The sequence below is a fragment of the Pelodiscus sinensis genome, chromosome 16 (assembly GCF_049634645.1).
Source record: "Pelodiscus sinensis isolate JC-2024 chromosome 16, ASM4963464v1, whole genome shotgun sequence".
Taxonomy (NCBI): Eukaryota; Metazoa; Chordata; order Testudines; family Trionychidae; genus Pelodiscus; species Pelodiscus sinensis.
The window spans coordinates 5229488-5249952 of NC_134726.1; the positions used below are offsets into that span (position 1 = coordinate 5229488).

General features: G+C 46.2%; 1 protein-coding gene and 1 long non-coding RNA gene across 4 annotated transcripts in view; one reads left to right on the forward strand and one right to left on the reverse strand.

Annotated features, from left to right (window-relative positions):
• GSG1L (GSG1 like) overlaps nt 1–20465 on the reverse strand; it is a 94442-nt gene that overhangs the window by 55567 nt on the left and 18410 nt on the right. For both annotated transcript variants that reach the window (XM_075899199.1, XM_075899197.1), the window contains exon 2: nt 11753–11800. In XM_075899199.1, coding sequence (XP_075755314.1) covers nt 11753–11800 — 48 coding nt within the window. The remainder of the gene's footprint in view (nt 1–11752; nt 11801–20465) is intronic.
• The window catches only part of LOC142818576 (uncharacterized), a 32580-nt gene continuing 13193 nt past the window's right edge, over nt 1079–20465 (forward strand). Inside the window, exons 1-4 of one of the 2 annotated variants that reach the window (XR_012896107.1) lie at nt 1079–1365; nt 2644–2697; nt 3153–3303; nt 6355–6541. This is a non-coding gene — a long non-coding RNA (uncharacterized LOC142818576). Of the gene's footprint in view, nt 1366–2643; nt 2698–3152; nt 3304–6354; nt 6542–20465 lie in introns of those variants that run through there. The other variant, XR_012896106.1, reaches the window with a different exon arrangement.

Here is a 20465-nt window from a genome sequence, read left to right on the forward strand (position 1 = left end):
CGGGAGCAGCATAGTATTTCCGCTAGAAGCACTGATTTCTTACAGTAAGAAGTCAGTGTTCTTGCGGAAATTCAAGTGGCCAGTCTAGACACAGCCATATGTACAGGTGAGTCTCAATCTAGAATTCCATATGGTGGCAGAGTTGTAGCAATCTGACTGTTTCCCAAAAATCTTTCAGGGTTACACAGAATAATCCAGGGATTTCCATCTGTTCAGTTGTTCAGCCCCGTTAGAAACCAGTCCAGAGATAAGGATCTTGCCCTGTGTCCATACATATAGCTTCTTCTCACAGGAGACAAGCAGACAGTGTCACTACCCATGTTGGTTTTTCCTTTGAGGACAGAGCGTGAGGAATGCATTTGGAGTCTTTGACCACCAATCAAGATGAATAAAGAAGGCTTGTTTAAAATTTGCACTTATCTTGGTTTTCACAGGGTTTCTTTCTCATTTGATGGCTCATGTAATGGGTTGTTTAGTTATGGGGCATGCATAATGTAAATGTTTGTCACTAAATTGTAATGGGATGCAGATAAGTGAAAACAGTGCAAGTAATATCTCATTAGTTTTCATGAGGTTTAAACACCAAATGCATTCTTATATGTTTACCAGTTATGTTCATATACATGAATGCACGAGTGAATTGACCTGGGGCTTCGGCGTGAGCTAACACCTCGTCTGCCAGTATTTCTGGCCCATCTGGTTTTGTTATCCCTTCTGGATGGGAAGGAATGATTCCCATGCAGAGCCAACAATCTCAAAGTTATAAAGTAAAACTTACATATTTTCATATAACACAGAATACCAACATTCCAAGTGAGGCTAACTCATGCAGTAATTTGCAAGCATTCACAGAGTCCAAATACATTCTTATAACACCAATACTAATTTTGAGCAAAACTAACTGTCATGGGGCTAGGCCCTAAAGGCCATAGAGAAGTCCTCCAGGTGGCTAGAGTGGCTAGGAAGAAACCAGCCAATAAGGAGCCAGGAGGGACTATATCAGCGGCTGCAAGACTAAAGCCAGCTCAGTTGCAGCCCAGGCCTGGAAGGGAGATGGTCAAGGGGGCTGGCTGGCAGAACCAAGGACAGCTCAGACTGGGGAGCCATTAGGACATTGCCTCTAGGAGGAGACACCCTGGAGGCACCACTCTCCAACTGAGTGGGGAGGCAGATTGAGAGACTGGACTCAGAGAGACACTCTACAGGGGGCACTGGGATGAGCCTCTGTTGGAGGAGTACCCTGGAAGGGGTTGTGATTTCACATGAGGCTGTGAGACATGGCTGGACAGCTGAGTAGCCGCAAGGCTTTTCGAAGTGAGGCCTTGCAGGAACCCACACATGGCTGAACAGGGGCTCTCAAATGAGGTGAGTGCCGACCCCATTACACTAACACACAGGTGAACTGGTCTGGTCTCCATCTATGAGTTTGTCAGGGCTTAGCTAATGCCCATCGTCTGGGCAAAATCTGGCCTCTGGTCTGTCAGTGTAATCAGTTTGGGGAGGATGTTTGGGGATGCTTTTGCATCTCCTTTGTGGAAAGGCATGAAACCCATTCAGGCTTATAATAAGCAGATGATGGCCAGTGAACACGCCTGCTTTCTCTTTCAGTTTCACCACTCAGATGGTTTTATTGCTGCTTTGTACATTTTAGGCTCCCAGACTGAAACTGTTTGCCACGAATACTTGGTGTGATCAATAAGAAATGGTGCAAGAAATAAACATCGCATCTTCTGTTGTGGCTGGCACGGTTTTCCAGCTCTGTACTCCCAGCACTGAGCAGTCAGCCCATCTGTTGGGTAGTGTAATCTGATTATGTCAGACCATCTGCCTGATGACTTGGGCTTCTCTGTAGAAAGCTGGGCTGAGAGAAATGGAGCAAGAAGCTGGGAGAGGCTTTCTTACAAATTCCTCATGCTGCCTGGGACGCTGGGAGACCAGGGACCAACTTGTCAGAGTCCCCATGTGTACGCTGAACCCTGACAAAATACATGTCGGGAATCAATCTGCCTCACCTGTGTGTTCGGTGGTGGTAAAATAGGTATTGCTCATAAGAATGTGTTTAGGGTTTTGACTCCATGGAATGCTTGTAAGTTGCTGCAGGCTTTAATTTTATAACATCTGCATCCCATCTTGTAAAGTAATATCCGAAGGTTGTGTTGCAAGCCTCTGAGACTGTGTAAGTCACCAGACAGGAGCTAGTCATTAAAGTGCGAAATGCAGCTTTCCAGCAGAAGCTGTGACGTCCATCAAGGTCCAGGAATGCCAAATGGGCTATTCTGGAACATTAAATAGGGCAAAAAGACATTTGCTGTCTTGCTCCCCTGTGACTGCTGTGAAGATCCCATTAATTGAGTATGCAGCTCAGAGTAAATAGCAGGAGGGTGTTAAACCCCAAGGGATCTTTTTGCTGCTTGGACACCAGTGGACAAGATTTTTCTAAGCATAGACAAGAGATACCCAACTGCTCAGCCTGGGTTAGTCCTAAAGGACAGGTAGCATGTACAAATTATAGACTGCAGAAGGAAATAGAATGTAAGATTGTAACTCCTTGCATACTTATGTTTACCTGCATTAACACTGTAAATAATTTCCCTTCCTATGATTTATTATTATTATTTATTGTTATTATTTTATTTATTATAGGAATAACTCCAGGAGTTGTCCTTGGTGTGAGAACTAACGTGCAATTGTCCTGGGGTAAGTGACTGGCCCTTTGGGATGGGAAGTAACCTGAATATTGCTGTGATGCTTGTAAGGGACCATCTACCAATTAGGCAGGCTATCTGGGTGGCCAGATTGGCGTACCCAACGGGTTCGTGTGAGACTCCAGACTAAGGCTGTTACAGTGCCTGCGGGTTTATGCTTGATAATTGGTTGGTGAAATCTAAGCCTGGAAGTCACAGCCAATGTGGAATTTGTGTCCTGCCTCTTAACTGTCTGTGCTGTGCTTGGTAGCCATGCTGCTGAGCCTCTGCAGGCCGTGTTATCTCTGCTGGGTTTTGGCAGGGCACCTACAGTGCTGAAGTGTCACTGGATGCTCAGCAGAAGGGATAGGGAGAAAGGATCATCCAGCCAAGGTGGCTGTGGGTACCACTCTCTGGGTACATCTGCACTTTGAGCTGCTCTGAGGACGTGTTTACCATCTTGGATAGGTACTGCCTGAAATGGCTAGGTGCCTGCACCATCTCTGCAGCATCCCGCTATCAGGGTGCTAGCTGAATCAGAGCTGTCATGGGCATGCATCCTTGAGATGGAATTCACATCTTCAGCTCGGTGTGGACGGAGCCATTGAGACAGCAGGTGGTAAGTTTAATTCCCAGTTTGGATCATAGATCCCAGTTTGGATCTGGTTATTTTGATTTCATTTGGCTTTAATCTCAGGCTTATTTCTTTTATCTTGGATGAGGGGAGCTCTGAGCCTAAGAAACTAAGCGTGTGGGTTGGAGTCAGAAAGGCGAGTTGGAGTCACAAAGGTGGGTTTGCATTGTCTGCTGTAGTACAGTTGACTCCTCTTTGTGTAACCAAATGAGAGGAAGGCTAGCTTTATGATCGTGACTTTGGGCAAATCCCTTAATACCCCCATGCCTCAGTTTCCCTTTTGTAAAATGCAGGTGATAACACTACCCAACTTGGCAGCATTAGGAGACACACTAATTAATGTTTGTGAGACCATTAGATACAGTGGTGATGACTGCAATGGAAAACCAATATAGGGATATCTCAAATAAGACTATTCTGCATACTTTTATATGGATAATACATAAAATCCTGGTGTTCAAAACAGAGTTTCCCCACACTATCCCAAAACACATCAGCATTAATATAGTGACATGCAACATGAGCTGTCGGCGGGCCGCTGTGACCAGAAGAGGGAATGCATTCCTGGGGATGTATAGGCAGGGGAATCTCTAGTAGGAGCAGAAAGATTAGCCTCTATATTTGGCATTGGTACAGCCTCTTCCAGAACCCTGTGTCCAAGTCTCGTGTCAACAATTCAAGAAGGATGTTGATAATTGGAGGTGGCTCAGAAGAGTCATGAGAACGATTAAAGGGTTAAAGAACTGTGGTAGACTGAAGCCATTCAGTCTATTTAACTTAACAAAGAGAAGGCTAAGGGTTGACTTCATAACCATCTGTAAGTATTTACTGGGGAATAAATATTTAACAATGAGCTCTTCAGTTTAGCAGAGAAAGGTGTAACACAACCCAATAGCTGGAAGATGATTGACAATTTCAGACAGAAAATAAAGGCACATTTTTTTAACAATGAGAGCAATTAAAGATTGAAGCAATTTACCCAGGATTATGGTGACTTTTCCATCAATTTTTAAATAAAGACTGGATGTTCTTCTAAAATCTGCTCTAGGAATTATTTTGGAGTAGTTCATAACCTGGACTGTATAGGAAGTCACAAAGGTACCTACTGCCCTTGGAATCGACGGATCTATGGATACATAGCCTTTAATTCACAAAAAGCTATGCTACAAGAGAGTTAAGTTTGCAAAGTCCACCACTCAGACATCCAGAAATATCAGGTGTAAAGTATTCTGTGAAACCGTAATTCTGTCCCTTGTGCTATACATGATAACCAAACAATTCCTAACATCACGCTGGAGATCTCTAATGGAGTCAGGAACATAACCCAGCTCTCATGGGTCCTTGTAGAGTGCTGTGTCCACAGGAGACCAGGGAAAACTTTCTAAAGTGCCTAAGTCACTTTGGCAGCTAACTCCCAGTGACTTTTTTTCAGTAGACTTAGGTTCCTAGGTGATCTAGGCACTTTTGAAAACATTACACAACATCTTTTATCGTGGACAGATCTTTGCTTGAAGCTAACTTTCAATTTCCTGTGAATACACAGGTAAACTAATTACGTTCATTCAAATAAGGCAACTAGCTGGTACATTAGTATAGCATAGATCAGAGATAGGCAACCTAGACTAATGAATGGGCTACATGAGTGCCCCTCCATCTCAATGGGCCATAAAATTGTCGTAACCAAGATGGTCTCTTGGGATAGGGTTGTTTTGCAGACTGCACTGGCTACCTAGAATTTGTGGGTTGTGCCAACTGAACTTTAGCAGCACTTTGATAAGTCGCAGGATGCTCACAGTTAATGTTGTGTGCAATCCGCACATGCCTCATGTTCCCTTTGCTTACATGCAGTCACTTTAGTAATGCTGGTAGGAAAAAAACCTACATGAATGGAAACCAGCAGAATCCATCAACCCTGTGCATGGACAGCGGTGAATAAAATGTCTTGTGGGCCGCACATACAACCCCAATGGGCCAGTTTGCCCGCCACTGGCATAGATAGTTAAGCTGAAGACAATGTAGTTTCCCTCGGTATCTTACCTCCTTCATCTTAAGGTTACCTAGACACATTCCCGTAAGAACGGCCAAGCTGGGTCGGTTGGCAGAGGAAGAAAAGTTCAGCCCTTCACATAAGAACTTAAATCTAGAAAGGAAGCTGTATAATTGACTGAAGTTGTGGTTAATAGGATTTGTTTTCATCCTTAACCAGCTGCAATTAATAGATTTTGGTAAAACTTGTTAGTAGGCACTTATAACAGATTTCTAACCTTGTGCCACCTCGGAGTGTAGACAAGCACTGATTAGTTTTAATACCAATTTGGTAATTTAATTCCAACCGAATATTGAGACACTCTCTTGTTTTTCTGGATTTGATTCAGTTTTGATAGTGTTTTATTCTTCATGGAGTGATAATACTGGATTTGGTTTGGCCATACATTTTCTTGATTTAATTTTAGTGATTTGGTTTTCTTGATTTAAGAATTGTAGTAAAATCTATAAAATAGAAACTGACTCAGATACAGGTGCCAACTTTGTCCTTTCCTGGGGGTGTTCAACCCCTGCTCCACCCCAGGTCCTTTCCCTGCCCCTTTTGATTCCCTAGCATGCCCTGCCTTCACTCTGCCCTGCTCCTTCCATCACCTCCTGCATGCCACTAAACAGCTGATCCGCACTGGGCGGGAGACACTGGTAGGGATGCAGATCAGCAGAGGCCCCTGGTGGGTGAGAAGCCTTGGAGGGGCGAGGAAGGTGGAGGAGCTGATAGAGGCCCCTGGTGCATGTTGAGCACCCACTGGTTTTTTTTTCCCCCCTCTGGGTGCTCCAGCCCCAGAGCATGCCTGGAGTCAGTGCCTATGAATCCATAGTCACATCTCTTTCAATACACAACATGAGTCCAGAACCTCTGAGGGCTTGGGTAGAGACCAGCCCATTAACCTAGAAGCATGACAAGCTCCCACTAATGCACCTGTTGGGCTCCCCTGTGAAAGGCTTTCTGTGGTATGGTCGTCATTTGGGCAAACTCCTGCCATATTTCCCCAGGTTAGCAAACTCCTGAGCAATCTGGCCACCAGATGTAGCTGGTGTTGGAAATCCCCACGGCAAGATGACTCACACCGATCAGAAAGTTAGTGACTGTCCTAGTGGCTGGGAGCAGCTTTATTACAGACTGGCCAGCCTGTGGCATTTGCCTCTTCTAGGACCATCTCCAACAGAGCAAAGCTGGGCTCCAAGCACAAAGACTGCTTAGCCACTATGTTTACATGCATCAAGTTTGACCAGTCTGTTCTGGGACATGATCGTATCCGTGTGGACACAAGCAACAAAAACCTTTGGCTCCATCTTCAAAACCTCTTGATCTCAGAGGAATGCTAATGAGAAGTCCAAACTCATTGCTTGCACATAAAACACAAAGAAGGTCTCTGACGTTCATTGCAGACTCTGTCCTGCCCAGTGGGGCCATTAGAAACTTGGACATGTCAAAAAGGCAGAATTCTTTTCTGTGACTGGTGGATTCTGCCAACGCCCAAACAGGAGCTGAGCTTCCAGCACTCAGACCAGTCACTTTCTCTGCTCTCAGAGCCAGAACCCAGGAATTCTGCTACCCAATAGCCTAGTGCTAGTTCACAAACAGTTCTGTAACCCAGCGATTCAGTAACCCTTGCTTTAGCTCTTCTGCGGGCTTTGGGCTGCCTCTCAGATGTTAAAAGCAAGCCTTCCCCCTGTGCCAACACCCTAATTAGTCCTACTGCTGGGTAATTCAGGACTGTTACACATCTGAGTGGTGGGGTCGAAATCCAGCTTCTAGCTGGGCAGAAGTATATGTAAATAACTGTGAGGACAGGGAAACCAGTTACAGCATTTGATATTACAGAGGAACGGCCATATGGCATCAGAGCAGTCATCCATCAGCCCCGTACCCTGTGTTCCCACAGTGGCCAGTTCCAGATGCTAAAGAGGGAATGAACAGAACAGGGCAATTACCAAATGATCCCTCCTTGTCATCTAGTCCCAGGTTCTAGCAGTCAGGAGTTTAGGGACAGCCAGGGCATGGGGTTGTATCCGTGATCATCCTGCCTAGTGGCCATTGATGGAGTTAGCCGGTATTATTTAATACCCTTTTGAACCCATTTTTGGCCTTCACAACAACCCCAGCAACAAGTTCCACAGGCGGATTGTACATTGTGTGAAGAAGTGCTTCCTTTTTATTTTAAGTCTTCTGCCTGATCGTTTCATTGGGTGACTCCTGGGTCATGTGAAGGAGTAAATAACACTTCATTATTTGCTTTCTCCACACCAGTCATGATTCTACAGACCTCTGTTGTATGCTACCTTTACCAAGCTGAATAGTCCCAGTGCTTATTATGGAAGCTATTCCATACTGTCATGGGTAAAATCACAGTGATCCCCTTGAGTCTGTCACCCAATATACTGATCTCACCACTGAGCCTGCCTATCTCACCACTCTGTCCTGCTGAGCCAGAAGCTTTAATCTTCCCCAGCAAAAGCACAGAGTTGGGGTACCAGCCCTCCAGCAGAGTAACACAGACACTAATAATAGCTCAGCTCTAGAAGGACTCAGCTACAGGGACTTGTCAGAACCAGACACACTGCCCCATATGGGACCAAAACCCCAGATAAATCCATCTTACTCTACATGTAAAACTTTTATACAGCAAGCTCATAAAGATGTTCGCTCCCTTTATCAATGAAAGAGAAAATGCACAGCTGTTGTCTTCTCCCCCCACCCCCAGCAATAATTATTTGCACTGGGTTTAACAATAAACAAAAGTGATTTTATTACGTTTTTAAAAAATAGAATTAAGTGATTGAAAGTGAAAACAGATCAAAGTAAGTTGCTAAGCAAAAATAAAACAAAACATGCCAACTAAGCCTTATACACGAAGAGAAGGTGTTACAAATTCTATTTCTCACCCCATTCTTATTTCAAGTGCAGTTCTTCACAAGCCAGAGGTGATCTTTTTCTCTGACCTGAGCGCAGCAATGCTCCTCCACCCATCTCGTTACAAAAGTCCCGCCCGCCCTTCGCCCCCGTTCTTTTATATCCTCTTAGGATGGGGAAGATAGTTTCAAAAGCCAGCTGAATTCCCACATTGCTTGCTCCCCCTTCCTTAAACAGTGTTTCCCCAGGGCAGAAATCTATTGTTCATCTCCCCTACCCCAGTGAAAAATACAAAATTCAAGATGTCTTCCAGCACCAGGTGGCATGGTCACGTATCTCTGTAGGACCAACCACAGTTTGGGCTTACAGAAAAAACAAAACTACTTAAAGATCCTTGTCTTGAGCATTAAGTTCCTTAAGCACCACTAATGGCTTTCACTAGAAGACCTAGATTAATAAGCAGGTTTATGCTTCACATTTCTAACTTCGCATACAAGAACAATACCGTCACACAGACAGAATAGACACATTCTGCAAATTACAAACTCTTCAACAGCAAGTTACAGGCTGCATTTTTGCATAAAGCATTTTCAAGTTATGCATATTTGTATCCAAAAACACATTTCTGTCAAAATACGGGGGCACAGTGTCACACATACCCCCAGTTGTTTTTGTTGTCCCTCTCTGTACCTTTTCCCATTCTAATATATCTTTTTCGTGATGGGGTAACCAGAACGGCATGTAGTATTCCCGCTATGGGTGTATCGTGGCTTTCTATAATGGCAATATAATATTTTCTGTCTTATTATCCCTCCCTTTCTCAATGGTTCCTAACGTTTTGTTACCAAGGGGAAAAAGCTAAATTGCTGCTGCACATTGTGCAGATGTTTTCAGAGAACTATCCACAGTGACTCCTAGAGCTCTTTCTTCAATGGCAACAGCTAATTTAGTAATTTAGACCCCATTATTTTGTATGCATAGCTGGGATTGTGTTTTCCGATAGGCATTAGTTTTCACTTAACTGCATTGAATTTCATCTGCTATTTTGTTTCTCAGTCACCCACTGTTTGTGAGATCCCTTTATAACTCTTCTCAATCTGCTTTAGATTTTACTATCTTGAGTAATTTTGTATCATCCACACACATTGCCATGTCACTGTTTATCCCTTTTTCCAGATCATTAATGATTATAATACCAGTCCTAGTACAGGTCCATGGGGGGGGGGGCACTATTTAGCTCCTGAAAATGGTCCTCTTTCCCTACCCTTTGTCTGCTATCTTTTAACCAGTGATGCCTCCGTAAGAGGACCATCCTCCTTATCTCATGACAGCTTACTTGATACAGGACTTGGGCAACAGCTCCCTGCAAGTCCCAGCACACCATATCAACTTGATCACACTTGTCCCTATGTTTGTTGATCGGCCAGTGGCCTTACTGATTGTTTGACAGGCCTTGTTTCTGGAAGTACTTACAAATAATTTGGCTGTTTGTTTGTTGTGTCTCTTGCTAGTTGCCCTTCAATTCTTTTTTGACGTGCCTAATTATACTTTTACACGGGACTTGTGACAGTTTATGATCCTTTCTTTTCTCCTCAGTAAGATTTGACTTCCAATTTTAAAAGATGTTTTTTTGTCTCCAGCTGCATCTTTTACTCTGTTTAGCCACAATACAATTTTTCGGGGTTTTCTTACTGTGTTTTTAATGTGCGATACATATATAGCTCGAGCTTCTATTATGGTGGTTTTTAGAAGTTTCTGTGCAGCTTGCGGACATTTCACTCTCGTGATGTTCTTTTTAATTTTCTCTAAACTAGCCTCCTCATTTTCCTGTCCTCCTTTCTTAACGTGAATGTGTCAGTGGTGGGTATGTATTCCACCCCCCCAGCCATGCTGTATTTAATTATATTCTGATCACTGTTACCGAGTAGTCCTGTGATGTTCCCCAGCTGAAGATGGTGATTTTGAAACTCTGAAGAAATTGGCAACCCAGAACTTTATATACTCTTGGAAGTCAGCCCCTTCTCAGTGCTGTTGGCTCATCTTTTTATTTCTCTGCCTCTCGAACAAACAAGCAAACCTCCCCCAACCAATATTTAATGAACAGCAATGGCCACGCCTCTGCTGCTTGCTCTGTATCAAGCCTGCCAATCGGATGGGGGTGGCAAAAGGGGCAGCTACCCGAGGACCCAGCAATTCCAAAGGGCCCTGGGTTCCCACAGGAACAGTGGCCACTGGAGCCCCAGGCCCTTTAAATCACGCTGGAGCATCCCGCAGCACACCCTGGGAGGCTCTCAGGGCTGGCTGAGGGGTGGGGGAGCTAGTGTGGCATGAGGGCTGCCTGCCCCCAGCCCTGCCCCGCCCCTTCCAGAAGCACAGAGCTGCTCCTCTCCCCCCCCCCCCCCCCCACAACCTTGCCCAGAGGCCTGGTCAGCCCCCCTGCTCTTATAAAACCAGCACAGATGTGCTGCTCCCCTCCCCCATTGCTGAGGGTTAAGATGTTTCTGAGCTGTGGTTTATAGTTTGGCTTCCTGGAAAGCGCTGGGTTTCCTCAGGAGAGGCACCTGGCTCCACACCACTCCCACAAGCACTTGCCTCACAGGTAGGGAAAGACTGGCTGGAGGTTCTTTCTCACTCCACGCCCCACCCCCTGGGCTGGCTAGTTATTCTCTGATTTCTATTGCACGAGTCACTTTGCATTTTGAGGTGCAAAGCACATTATGGTGCTGAAGAAGCATGAGAAAATAATAGTGATATCTGCAAAGAGACAAGTGGGAAGGAGCCTCTGTGATGGGTGAGCGGGATGCTGAACATCCCGGCATTCAGTAATTAAAGGGCTAAACTCGGGTAGCGAGGAAGTGTTGGTAGGGAGCCCGGAGAACCTCTGAGAGCTTTGAACCAGGCAGGAATCCCATGCCCAGAAATGGATTGGATCTTGAAGATATGGATATGTAAGTGAGAGGGAATGTTGTTTTAGTTCGATGCGATCAGGTTATTTTCTTGGTTTCTCGTTTGGTTAAATGTCTCTGTGCTAAGTCCACGTGCCCCCTGCAAACACTATAATTGAACTGAATCCCAGGGATGCAATTCTCTGTGTTTTAATCTGTTCTTTTCTCAGTCGCTCTGTAACACCTAGCAACCAAGTTTACTTTTTGTTTTGTTAATAAAATCACCTTTGTAAGGCTATGATTTGATTCTTGTGTCCTGGAAGGTAATAGGAGTCTGTGTCAGCTGACCTCTCAGTCTTAGGCAATCAGAGATTGCAGGGTCCTTTTTGGTTTTTTTTTCTTTTTTCTTTCTTTTAAGCTTTCTTGGGGTATCCCTCTGAAAGAAGTTCCCAAGTGTTTTCTTCCTGCCACCACTCAGGTAAAAACAACCCCTATCTCCCAAGGTCAGGGGACCTGTGACCTTGGGGAGTCTTTAAAACAGAAGCCTCTAGAGGCAAGGTATTTTTAAGGTCTCTTGCGGGCCCCCACCTTCTACACTCGAAGTGCCAGAGTGGGGAACAGCCTTGACAGCCTCAGTTGTTGTTGGTCTTACCTTTCTCAGAAGCCGGGGCAAGGTCAATAAAACTTCGACATTTTTCACCTTTAAAAGAAAAGGATTTATTTTCAGACACAGAAGTCGCTTTGGTTTTGCTTTGTTTTCTCTCACGTCCAATGATGGGGACTGTAGCCACGCTTTAAAGTCTGCCGATCTTTACCATGCACTACTGCAGCATGGTCTGACCCTCCGGCAGGTCTATACGGGGTTCCCTCACCCATGTGAGCCCCCACCTCCGCTTTTGGGACGCCCTCTGCTTAGCGCAGAGAATAGGGCTATGGAGAAGCCGTTTCCCCTCTGACTGCCAGGGCCCAGTTCCTCCCTGTGCTGGTGACAGCGGGGGTGCACTTTTTGCCACATCAGGAGCTGCGAGGTCTCTTGTTGCACAATGCACTGCAGGGGGCAGAATCGCTGGGCACGGGCCTGTCCTGGCACCTGGCACTTTGCCCAAAATGATGCAGCGCCTCCTGTGCCTGGGACCATCCCAAGGGAGGCAAAGGGGGACTTTACACCTTCCTGTGGTCCCTTAGTGCCAGACTAGCTCTGTCTGCCTCTTACTCAACCCCACCCGCTCAGAGCCAGCTGCACAGACGTGGCTGGAGCAGCCTGGCCCATGCCAGCCCACACGTGGGTTAATGCCATTGAAGCAGAATTGGTGATGACAATGCTGTGGAGGGGTGTGTGTGTGGGGGGGGGAGGTCTTCAGAAAAAGCCCAGGTGAAAAAGGCCAAAAATGCCCCAGCAGCCAAAGGCATTTCCCCTTCTCTCTGCACCAGGAAACAGTCAGGTGTGCTGGTGGGGGGGCATCAATAGGCGCCTGGAAAGGTTAAAGTGCCGGAGAAACGGGAAGAGAGGAGGCCCGTGCTGGCCAGCTCTGCTCTGCCTGTGGTACAGCTCCACATGGATGTGGTGTTGCACTGCTACCTTCCTACCCGGTTCCCTTCTGTCGAGGGCTCTGGTTCGTGTCTTACAGACCATCCCAGTCAGGTTCCCCCTTGCACTAGCATCGCACAGGTACCCAGGTGAGGAGAACAGGCCTGCCGACGGGGGATGGGCAAAGAGGGCCTGGTGATTCTAATGGGCCCAAGGCCCCCAGTCACTGCCCCTGCCACGGCCAGAGCACTGGGCCCTTTAAAGCGCAGCAGGAGCTCCGTGTGGCATGCTCAGAGCCCTGTGCCGCGTGCTCCGTGTGGCTCAGAGGGACAACAGGGTGGGGGCTGCTGTACTCCAGCCCCGCCCCTTCTGCCAGAGGCCCCGCCCCCCCACCACTGCTCAGGGGCCCAGCAATCCTGTTGAAACCACGCCCCTGCACCGCCCCCTCCCCCCAGCTCGGCTGAGTAGGTCGGCCCGACCTAGTGTCTCAATGGTGCTAGTAGTGGCAGCACGAGCCGTGTGGGGGTAATGCCTAGCATCCCGGTCAGGGACCAGCAGCCCCTTGGGTGCACACAGCATAGTCGCGATGTAGGAAAAGGACAAGAGACGGGCTCAGACCGAGGAGGACAAGGGCCCAGCCAGACAGTCGCAGTCCCAGTGACCAGCAGCAATGGCAGCACACACGTGGCCTGGCCTCGCCATGGCGGAAAGCTTTGTAGCCAGCACGGCAGAGGAGGGGTCGGAAGGAGCAGGGAGGAGGCTCTGTAGGCTGGGAGCTCAGCTCATGCCCCGGGAGCTGGGTGGGAGGAAGTGGCAAGAAAGGAGCACTCCAAACTGGCTTCCTTTGCAGAATGGAGGGGCGGTTCCACAGCACAGGAGAGGTGGGAGGTGGGGGTAGCTCAAGACGGCTGTGCTGAAAAGCACAAAGCCAGCAGTGAGGGTTCCACACAGCAGAGAACGGGGAAGCCAGTGGAGGGATGTATGACGGGGGGGGGGGCGGTCACAGAAGACCCTTAGGAGTGCTGACAAAGCCACTGACACTCGTCTCCTTGCTCTCTGGGGCTTCTCATCGCCCTGTCCTGCTGGGCCAGATCTCCTGGTCTCCCCCGGCCCAGGCACAGCGCTGAGATCACTGCCCCCCACTCCCACCCCCAAGAGCAATACAGACACAGGAGTTCAGATTTCGAATTAAGCCACACAGAGTCACCTATGCCCCCCGGGAGCTGCGCCAGGTAGATGCCCAATCCCCCCCTGTCCCCTCCCACCCAGACCCCTACTCCTACACCCCACCTCCTGTGCAGACCCCCCCACCCCCAGCTTGCACCCTCCCTCCCACCCATCCAGACCGTGCACCCTCCCCTCCACACTGCTCCTGAGCCTACCTCCCGCCCAGATATCATGCCCCCAGTTCACTCCTGCACCCGTCCTCCCATCCAGACCCCAAATCCCTACCCGCAGCCAGCTCTCTGGCAGCCCCTTCCCACACACTGAACCTCTCGTTTTTGGCCCCACACCAGATCCTAGGGGGCCCTCACAAAATCTATTAGCACCTGACCCCCCAGAAGAGTTAATCTAGCCCTAGGGGTAAGCCCTGAGCCTCATCGCCTATCCTATTCCCTCCCCCCCAGGATGGCACTTGAGAGAAGTGTTTTTGTTTCCCTGCTTCTCAGTGGGGGGGGGGGCATATCTGTGAGGGTTTTCTCTTTCTGCTTCTCACTTGGGAGGCAGGTCAGTGAAAGTTGGGTTTTTCGCTTCTCACTTCTTTGTGGCTCCTGACTGATTTTTCTGTCATCCCCACCACAAAAAAAATTACCCACCCCTGATCTCACTCAATATGCTCCCAATGACCAATGCCAGGTGCTTCAGAGGGAATGAACAGAATCGCCAGTCAATGAATCCACACCCATCTTCTGGTAATCCGAGTTCCAGAGTACGGGGTTGCATCTCTGTTCAGTTTAGCTAATAGCTAGTGCTGGGCCTATCCTCCATGAACTTATCTATTTTTATTTTAAACCCATTATATTTTTAACCTTTGTGACATCCCCTGACAAGGAGTTCCACAGGTTGCTGCATATTGTGTGAAGAAATATGTCCTCCTGTTTGTTTTAAATATGCTGCCTACCAGTTTCATTGGGTGACCCTGGGTCTTGTGTTATGCGAAGGAGTAAATAACACTTCGTTATTCACTTTCTCCATACTAGTCACAATTTCCTAGACCTCTAGTTCATCCCCCTTAGCCATCTCTTTTCAAAGTTGAAGACTCCCCGTTTTTTTCATCTCTCCTCACACAGAAGCTGTTCATACTCCTATTTATTTTTGGTGCCCTTTTTTGTACTTTTTCCAATTCTAATACCTTTTTTGAGACAGGGTGAACAGAACTGCACACAGTATTCAAGAGGTTGGTGGACCATGTATTTATATAGAGCGGCATTATGATATTCTGTCTTATCTATCCCTTCCCTAATTGTTCCTGACATTCTGTTAGCTTTTTTGACTGCTGCTACAGACTGAGCAGGTTTTTTTCAGAGATCTATCCACAGTGACTCAATTTCTTGAATACCAGGGTCTAAGTTAGACACCCTTGCCAAAGCTTAGAATTATAAGGCCATGTCTACACTGGGAAGCAATTTCAAAATTAATAAATTCAATTTAATAACTCCCGATTGAACAAAATCAAACTAGCGTGGCCACGACCCCCAAAATTAGTCCGAGGCAGGCTCCGTTAATGTGGACACACTACTTGGACTTAGCGCCCAGGAAACACTGGGGAGTAATTAGTTCGAATGTCTCTGGGGAGTAGTTAATTCAAAATAGCGGCACCGGAGCATCCACACTACTGCTATATCAGAATTGCTATTTTGGAATTAGCATTACTTCAGATGAAAAACAGAAATGCAGATTTTGAATTAAGCGGCCTGTTATTTAAAAATAATAGGCTTGGTCGTGTGGATGTTACGCTTATAAATTCAACCAAAGGGAGGTTACTTCAAAATAGAGCCCTAGGATGTGTCTAGACGACAGGGTTTTGTCGACAAAAGTGGACTTTTGTCGACAAAACTATACCTGCGTCTATACTACCGCTGAGTTCTGTCGACAGTGAGTCGACAGAACGCGGCAGTTTTGTCGACGGCAGTAAACCTCATTCTACGAGGAATAACGCCTTTTTTCGACAGAGTTCTGTTGAAAAAAGGCGCTATTGCATCCACACTGTGCTTTTTCAAAAGAGCGCGTCTAGCCTCTCTGTCGAAAAAGCGGCTTGCTTTGTCAACAGAACTGGCTGTAGTCTAGACGTACCCCTAGTATAGACCAGGGCTACAAGTCCCCTTTCAAAATTGTGTATGTACTGTGACTGGGCTCATGAGGAGGTTCTAACACCACACCATCAGTGCAGACCTGTATCATAGCCTGGAGCTGCTAGCTGACATCAAACAGCTGACATCAAACAGATCTGCTCCAGGGCTGGATCTGAAAGGCTGTCTGCTGCAGTGTACCAAGGAAGCAGAGGTGGGCAACAGTCTCTTTCCCCCTTGTCAGCTGCGCCAGAGGTTGAATGTCTTTTGGATGCAGACAGAACTCCAGGTGCCCACAGCTGTGTGACTTCAGCAATGGATAATCACCATGGAACTAACCCACAGACATCTTTGGGGTCTAACTAGTGGGGAATGCTGCCTGGAACACATTTTACACCTTTTTCCAGGATCTGCTCAAGCTTCCCCTTTGTTTCCAAGTGCAATACATGGTGTTGGTCTTCAGCCTTAAATCCAGCACCAGTGTAAGAGGCCCAGGGAATGGGCCCCCAGCCTGCCTTATTTACCTGCATGCACATTGGATATGCGAAACCCAGGCCCAAGCCCCCATCACCCATTGTTACACAAAAGCAGGCTGCTGCCATTGCAGTTTTGCTAGCGACTCACACGCTGCCATTGGATGCGGGATTCTGCTTGTCTAGTGCCTGTCACATTCATTTATCACGGTAGCTGAAATTCCCTCTGCAACAGATTCCCCATTTTGCTATCACAGCCGCTCTAATAGGCATGTTGTTTCTGAAAGGGAAGCTTAACTCAGGGCTGGAAGGTGGATGTTTGACCTTCCTCCTTTGAGCAGCCACAGAGATTATAAAATGATTTCACTCCTCCAAAACGCCCACCCACCAAACCAATGTAACTGCCTCGTTGAACGAGATGTGCCCTGAGGGGACCAATAGCATGACTAGTTAGTGATCACGGAGCTGGCATGCCTGTCTTAGGTAATACAGAAGAGCCCATTTCAGCCTAACATTATGTAATTAACATGCAGGCAGCTGAAAGGAACAGAGTGAAGGTTTTGAGTCATTTTCTTGCAATGTTGACTGCTTTTGCCGTAAAGGTGAGACCAAAAATGCAATTAATAGAAGAAAAACAGCAAAGCGCTGCAGAGACCCCAAAATTACAGAGGGGTTTATTAATGGTAACTAATTAGCTACACACACCATTATAAAATGTTAACTCTTTCAGCATCCTAGGATTCTGACAAGAATGCCAGTTGTGCTAGCATAACAAAGTGTTATTATACTGCTAGTGCGCTGATTTATTGATATTTACTTTCTAAAACTATCCTGAATGAGAGAGAGAAAACAAGGTTCAAGAATTATGAAGAAAGGAAAACGTGGTAAAATACTTGTTAATGAAGAGATAGAAAAGGGATACTTGGAAAATATACAGAAACAGCTAGGATGAGTTACAGGCATCTTTGGGGTTTAAAGGGTCATGATAACTAGGAGAAGAAACTTAAAAAGAAAAATGTAAATGATGATTAGTGATGTTTAAGAATGTTTTATTAGATGTCGAAAGAGCCATAATCACAAAATAAAAGTAAATCAGTTTTTTAAAATCCTTCCCTTAGAAGAGAAGGTAAAGCAGCAAATAATTAAATGAAAGAATATAACAAATAGACAAGAAAGATGCTGATAACAATTAATAGAAGTGAAGAAATGCAGACATTTGATAAGGGATGCTAATGATGTCTGTAAAAAAAACCATGCTGAAGCAAGTTAAGAACACAAAGGAATTTTTAAAAATTGACAGAAACAAGGAATCCAATCAATAGTATATGTCCATTACTAGACTGAGATGGTAAAATTGTAAAGCTCATCAAAACTTTTTTACTTAAGGTTTTTTTTAATTAAATTTTTGATAAAACAGAAACCTCCACAGAAAACTTTCTATTTTCATTGACATTTTGCATGATTCTATTAAGAAATTATATTGATTTGGTTTTAAAAACTGAAATGAAAAAAACAGTTTTCAAGTTTGAAAACTATCAAGTGTTTGGTTTTCAGTTTGTGATAAAAGCACCAACACTTTTATGGAAATTTTTAAACAAAGTGGAAAAAAAATCCTCCTTTGAAATTTTTGCAAGAAATAGCTATACTTCCCAATTCCATGAAGCTGTCAGTACAGACGCAGGAAAGTGTTCAATAAATATTTCCATCTCATGCTTGGAAAGAAGCTGGATGAAGTACTCACATCATACAATAATGAAATATTTCCATCCGCACAGTGTCTGAGGATGTGAAACCACAACTATTGAAAGTTTTCGGATTCCGTTTTTTGTATCTTGCAGCCAAGAGATGTAAAAGAATTGGCCAAGGGCCTTTGTGGATTGATTGTTGTTTTTAAATAAAACTTGTAATATGGGAAAAGTTCTAAGAGGACTGGAAGAAAGATTTTAAAAAGAGTAGTGCACAGGTAGTGGGAATGGAGGCACAGCTGACCTGGACCGAGGGTATACCTACCAAGTTTAGGCTGGTTTGTTCTTGGCACAACACAGACATGTCTCTGCTGCTACTACCCATGCTGCTACAGCTACACGGCTTTTTATACTCCCACTAGCTCAGCACTAGCACAAGTATGTGTGCACGAGCCAGGCAATCACATGCCTTGCTTATAGCATGGAGGTAGAGAGGTGTAGTGCTGCATTTGGCTATATAAAAGCACACTTTGTTTGAATGGGTGCAGCTTACCAGGTGAAGGGCTGCCATGCTAGCAACACTCTTTTCAGAGCTTTCCTGAACTGGGAGATTTAAAATGAGCAGCAGCTCCCTTATCCTCTCCGCTGGCCTTGCAGAAAGCAGAAATCGCAGAGGATTTAAACAGCAGCTGCCATGGGCAGCATTAGGAAAGTTACAGAGCTGGGAAGAGCTAAACAGCTGCCTTAATTGCATGGTGGATTCAAACCATCCTCTGCAAACCAAGGTGGAATAGAACATGCGCTGTAGGTGATCACTACACATTAGCATCTGCTGAGTTCATCAACATCAACTCAGCCTCTCCAGACGTCTGTACACACTATGCTGGGCTCGGCCAATCCCTGATCAGAAGACCCGGTGCCGGTTTGTTCTTGTAGCCATGATGGGTGTCTGCCATGCCATGTTTCAGCAAGCCAGAGGCCCATACCTTCTTAGACTCACTGCCAAAACCAGCCACCAACATCTGCATTTCTGGCAAGTGCCCCTTGTACTGTCACCACCGTTCAAAGAGAGGTGTGTCTGAAGGGCTTTGGCACCAGGGCCTTGGTTAGGGCTGCTGAATGGTAACATGACAGAGCTCTGTCTTCCCCACAGTGCTCCCAGGAAACCTGTGTCCAGCAGAGGGGGAGGTAGGGCAGCAGCTACACAATATTCTGCTGGAACAAACACCAGTGCTAGGAAGAAGGTTGATAGAACATTTGCTTCTGTTCTCCACAAGGTTCCTGCTAGTTTCTATCTCACAGCAGTGAGAGTTTAAGTGTTGTAGACTGGGCCACATTCTAAATAAGACCAGGCCCACACCACAGCCAAAAGTCGGCTTAAGGCACGCAATTCCCACTGCGTAAAGCACATAGCTGGAGTTGACGTACCTTAAGCTGAGCTTCAGTGCCGTCCTCGCAGTGGGAGGTTGATGGGAGAAAACGCTCCTGTAGACTTCCCTTACTCCTCATGAGGAGTAGGTGTTCCAGTATCGATGGGGGGGCGCCCCTTAGCATTCAATTTAGCAGGTCATTACTAGACCCACTAAATCAAACTCCAGAAGATCAACTGCCAGAGCAGTGATTTTCTAGAAAGTGAAGTGACACACTGGCTGAAAAGGGAGTGGACAACCTTCAACACAAACTGTAAGGGGTTGATGGGCCAGGCAATTGTTCAGATGGAAGTTTGTGACCACAGTCAAACTTGGAATAAATCTCCATTGATGAAGGTGTGGCCAGAGCATTCACGTCCTGAGAATGTCTCTTCAATGTTGGTAGATTGTTCTCCACATCAGAGAGACCGATCCCAGCCACATGTACATGCTTGGCTTTAGTTGTTAGAAGCTTGTAAGTCTAGATGCTGAAAAGGAGAGACTCTAGACTTGATCCTTGTAGGCAACCCTTACAGAGATGTCTAAGCCAGCTGACTGTCTCTAGCTTGCAAGAAGGAACTCAAACTTGTTGTCGTTTCCATGGTGAACGGCATCAGGGATTTACAGAGAATAGCATGTGACAACTTGGCAATCAACCGCACCTGCCTGACAGCCTCACATTCAGCTGATCGATGCACTAGAGCCTGCCAACTTGCTTGTCCCTTCAGAGGCATCTTCAATGCCTTCTGTTAGGGGAATAACGTGATCTAGCGTTCAGCATCCTTGTCTGAACAAAGAACAGTTGTGGCTTGATAACCCCATTGATGCCCATCAGAATAGGTCTCTTTGTAAGCTTATACTTGGCACAAAGCCGAGATGGATCACTAGCTCTTGGGATCTTCCTGGTTTCAGATGGCTATGACCTTTGCATTGTGCTGGATTTTGGGGGATGTGGTTGTTCTGGAAACACTGTTGAGGAA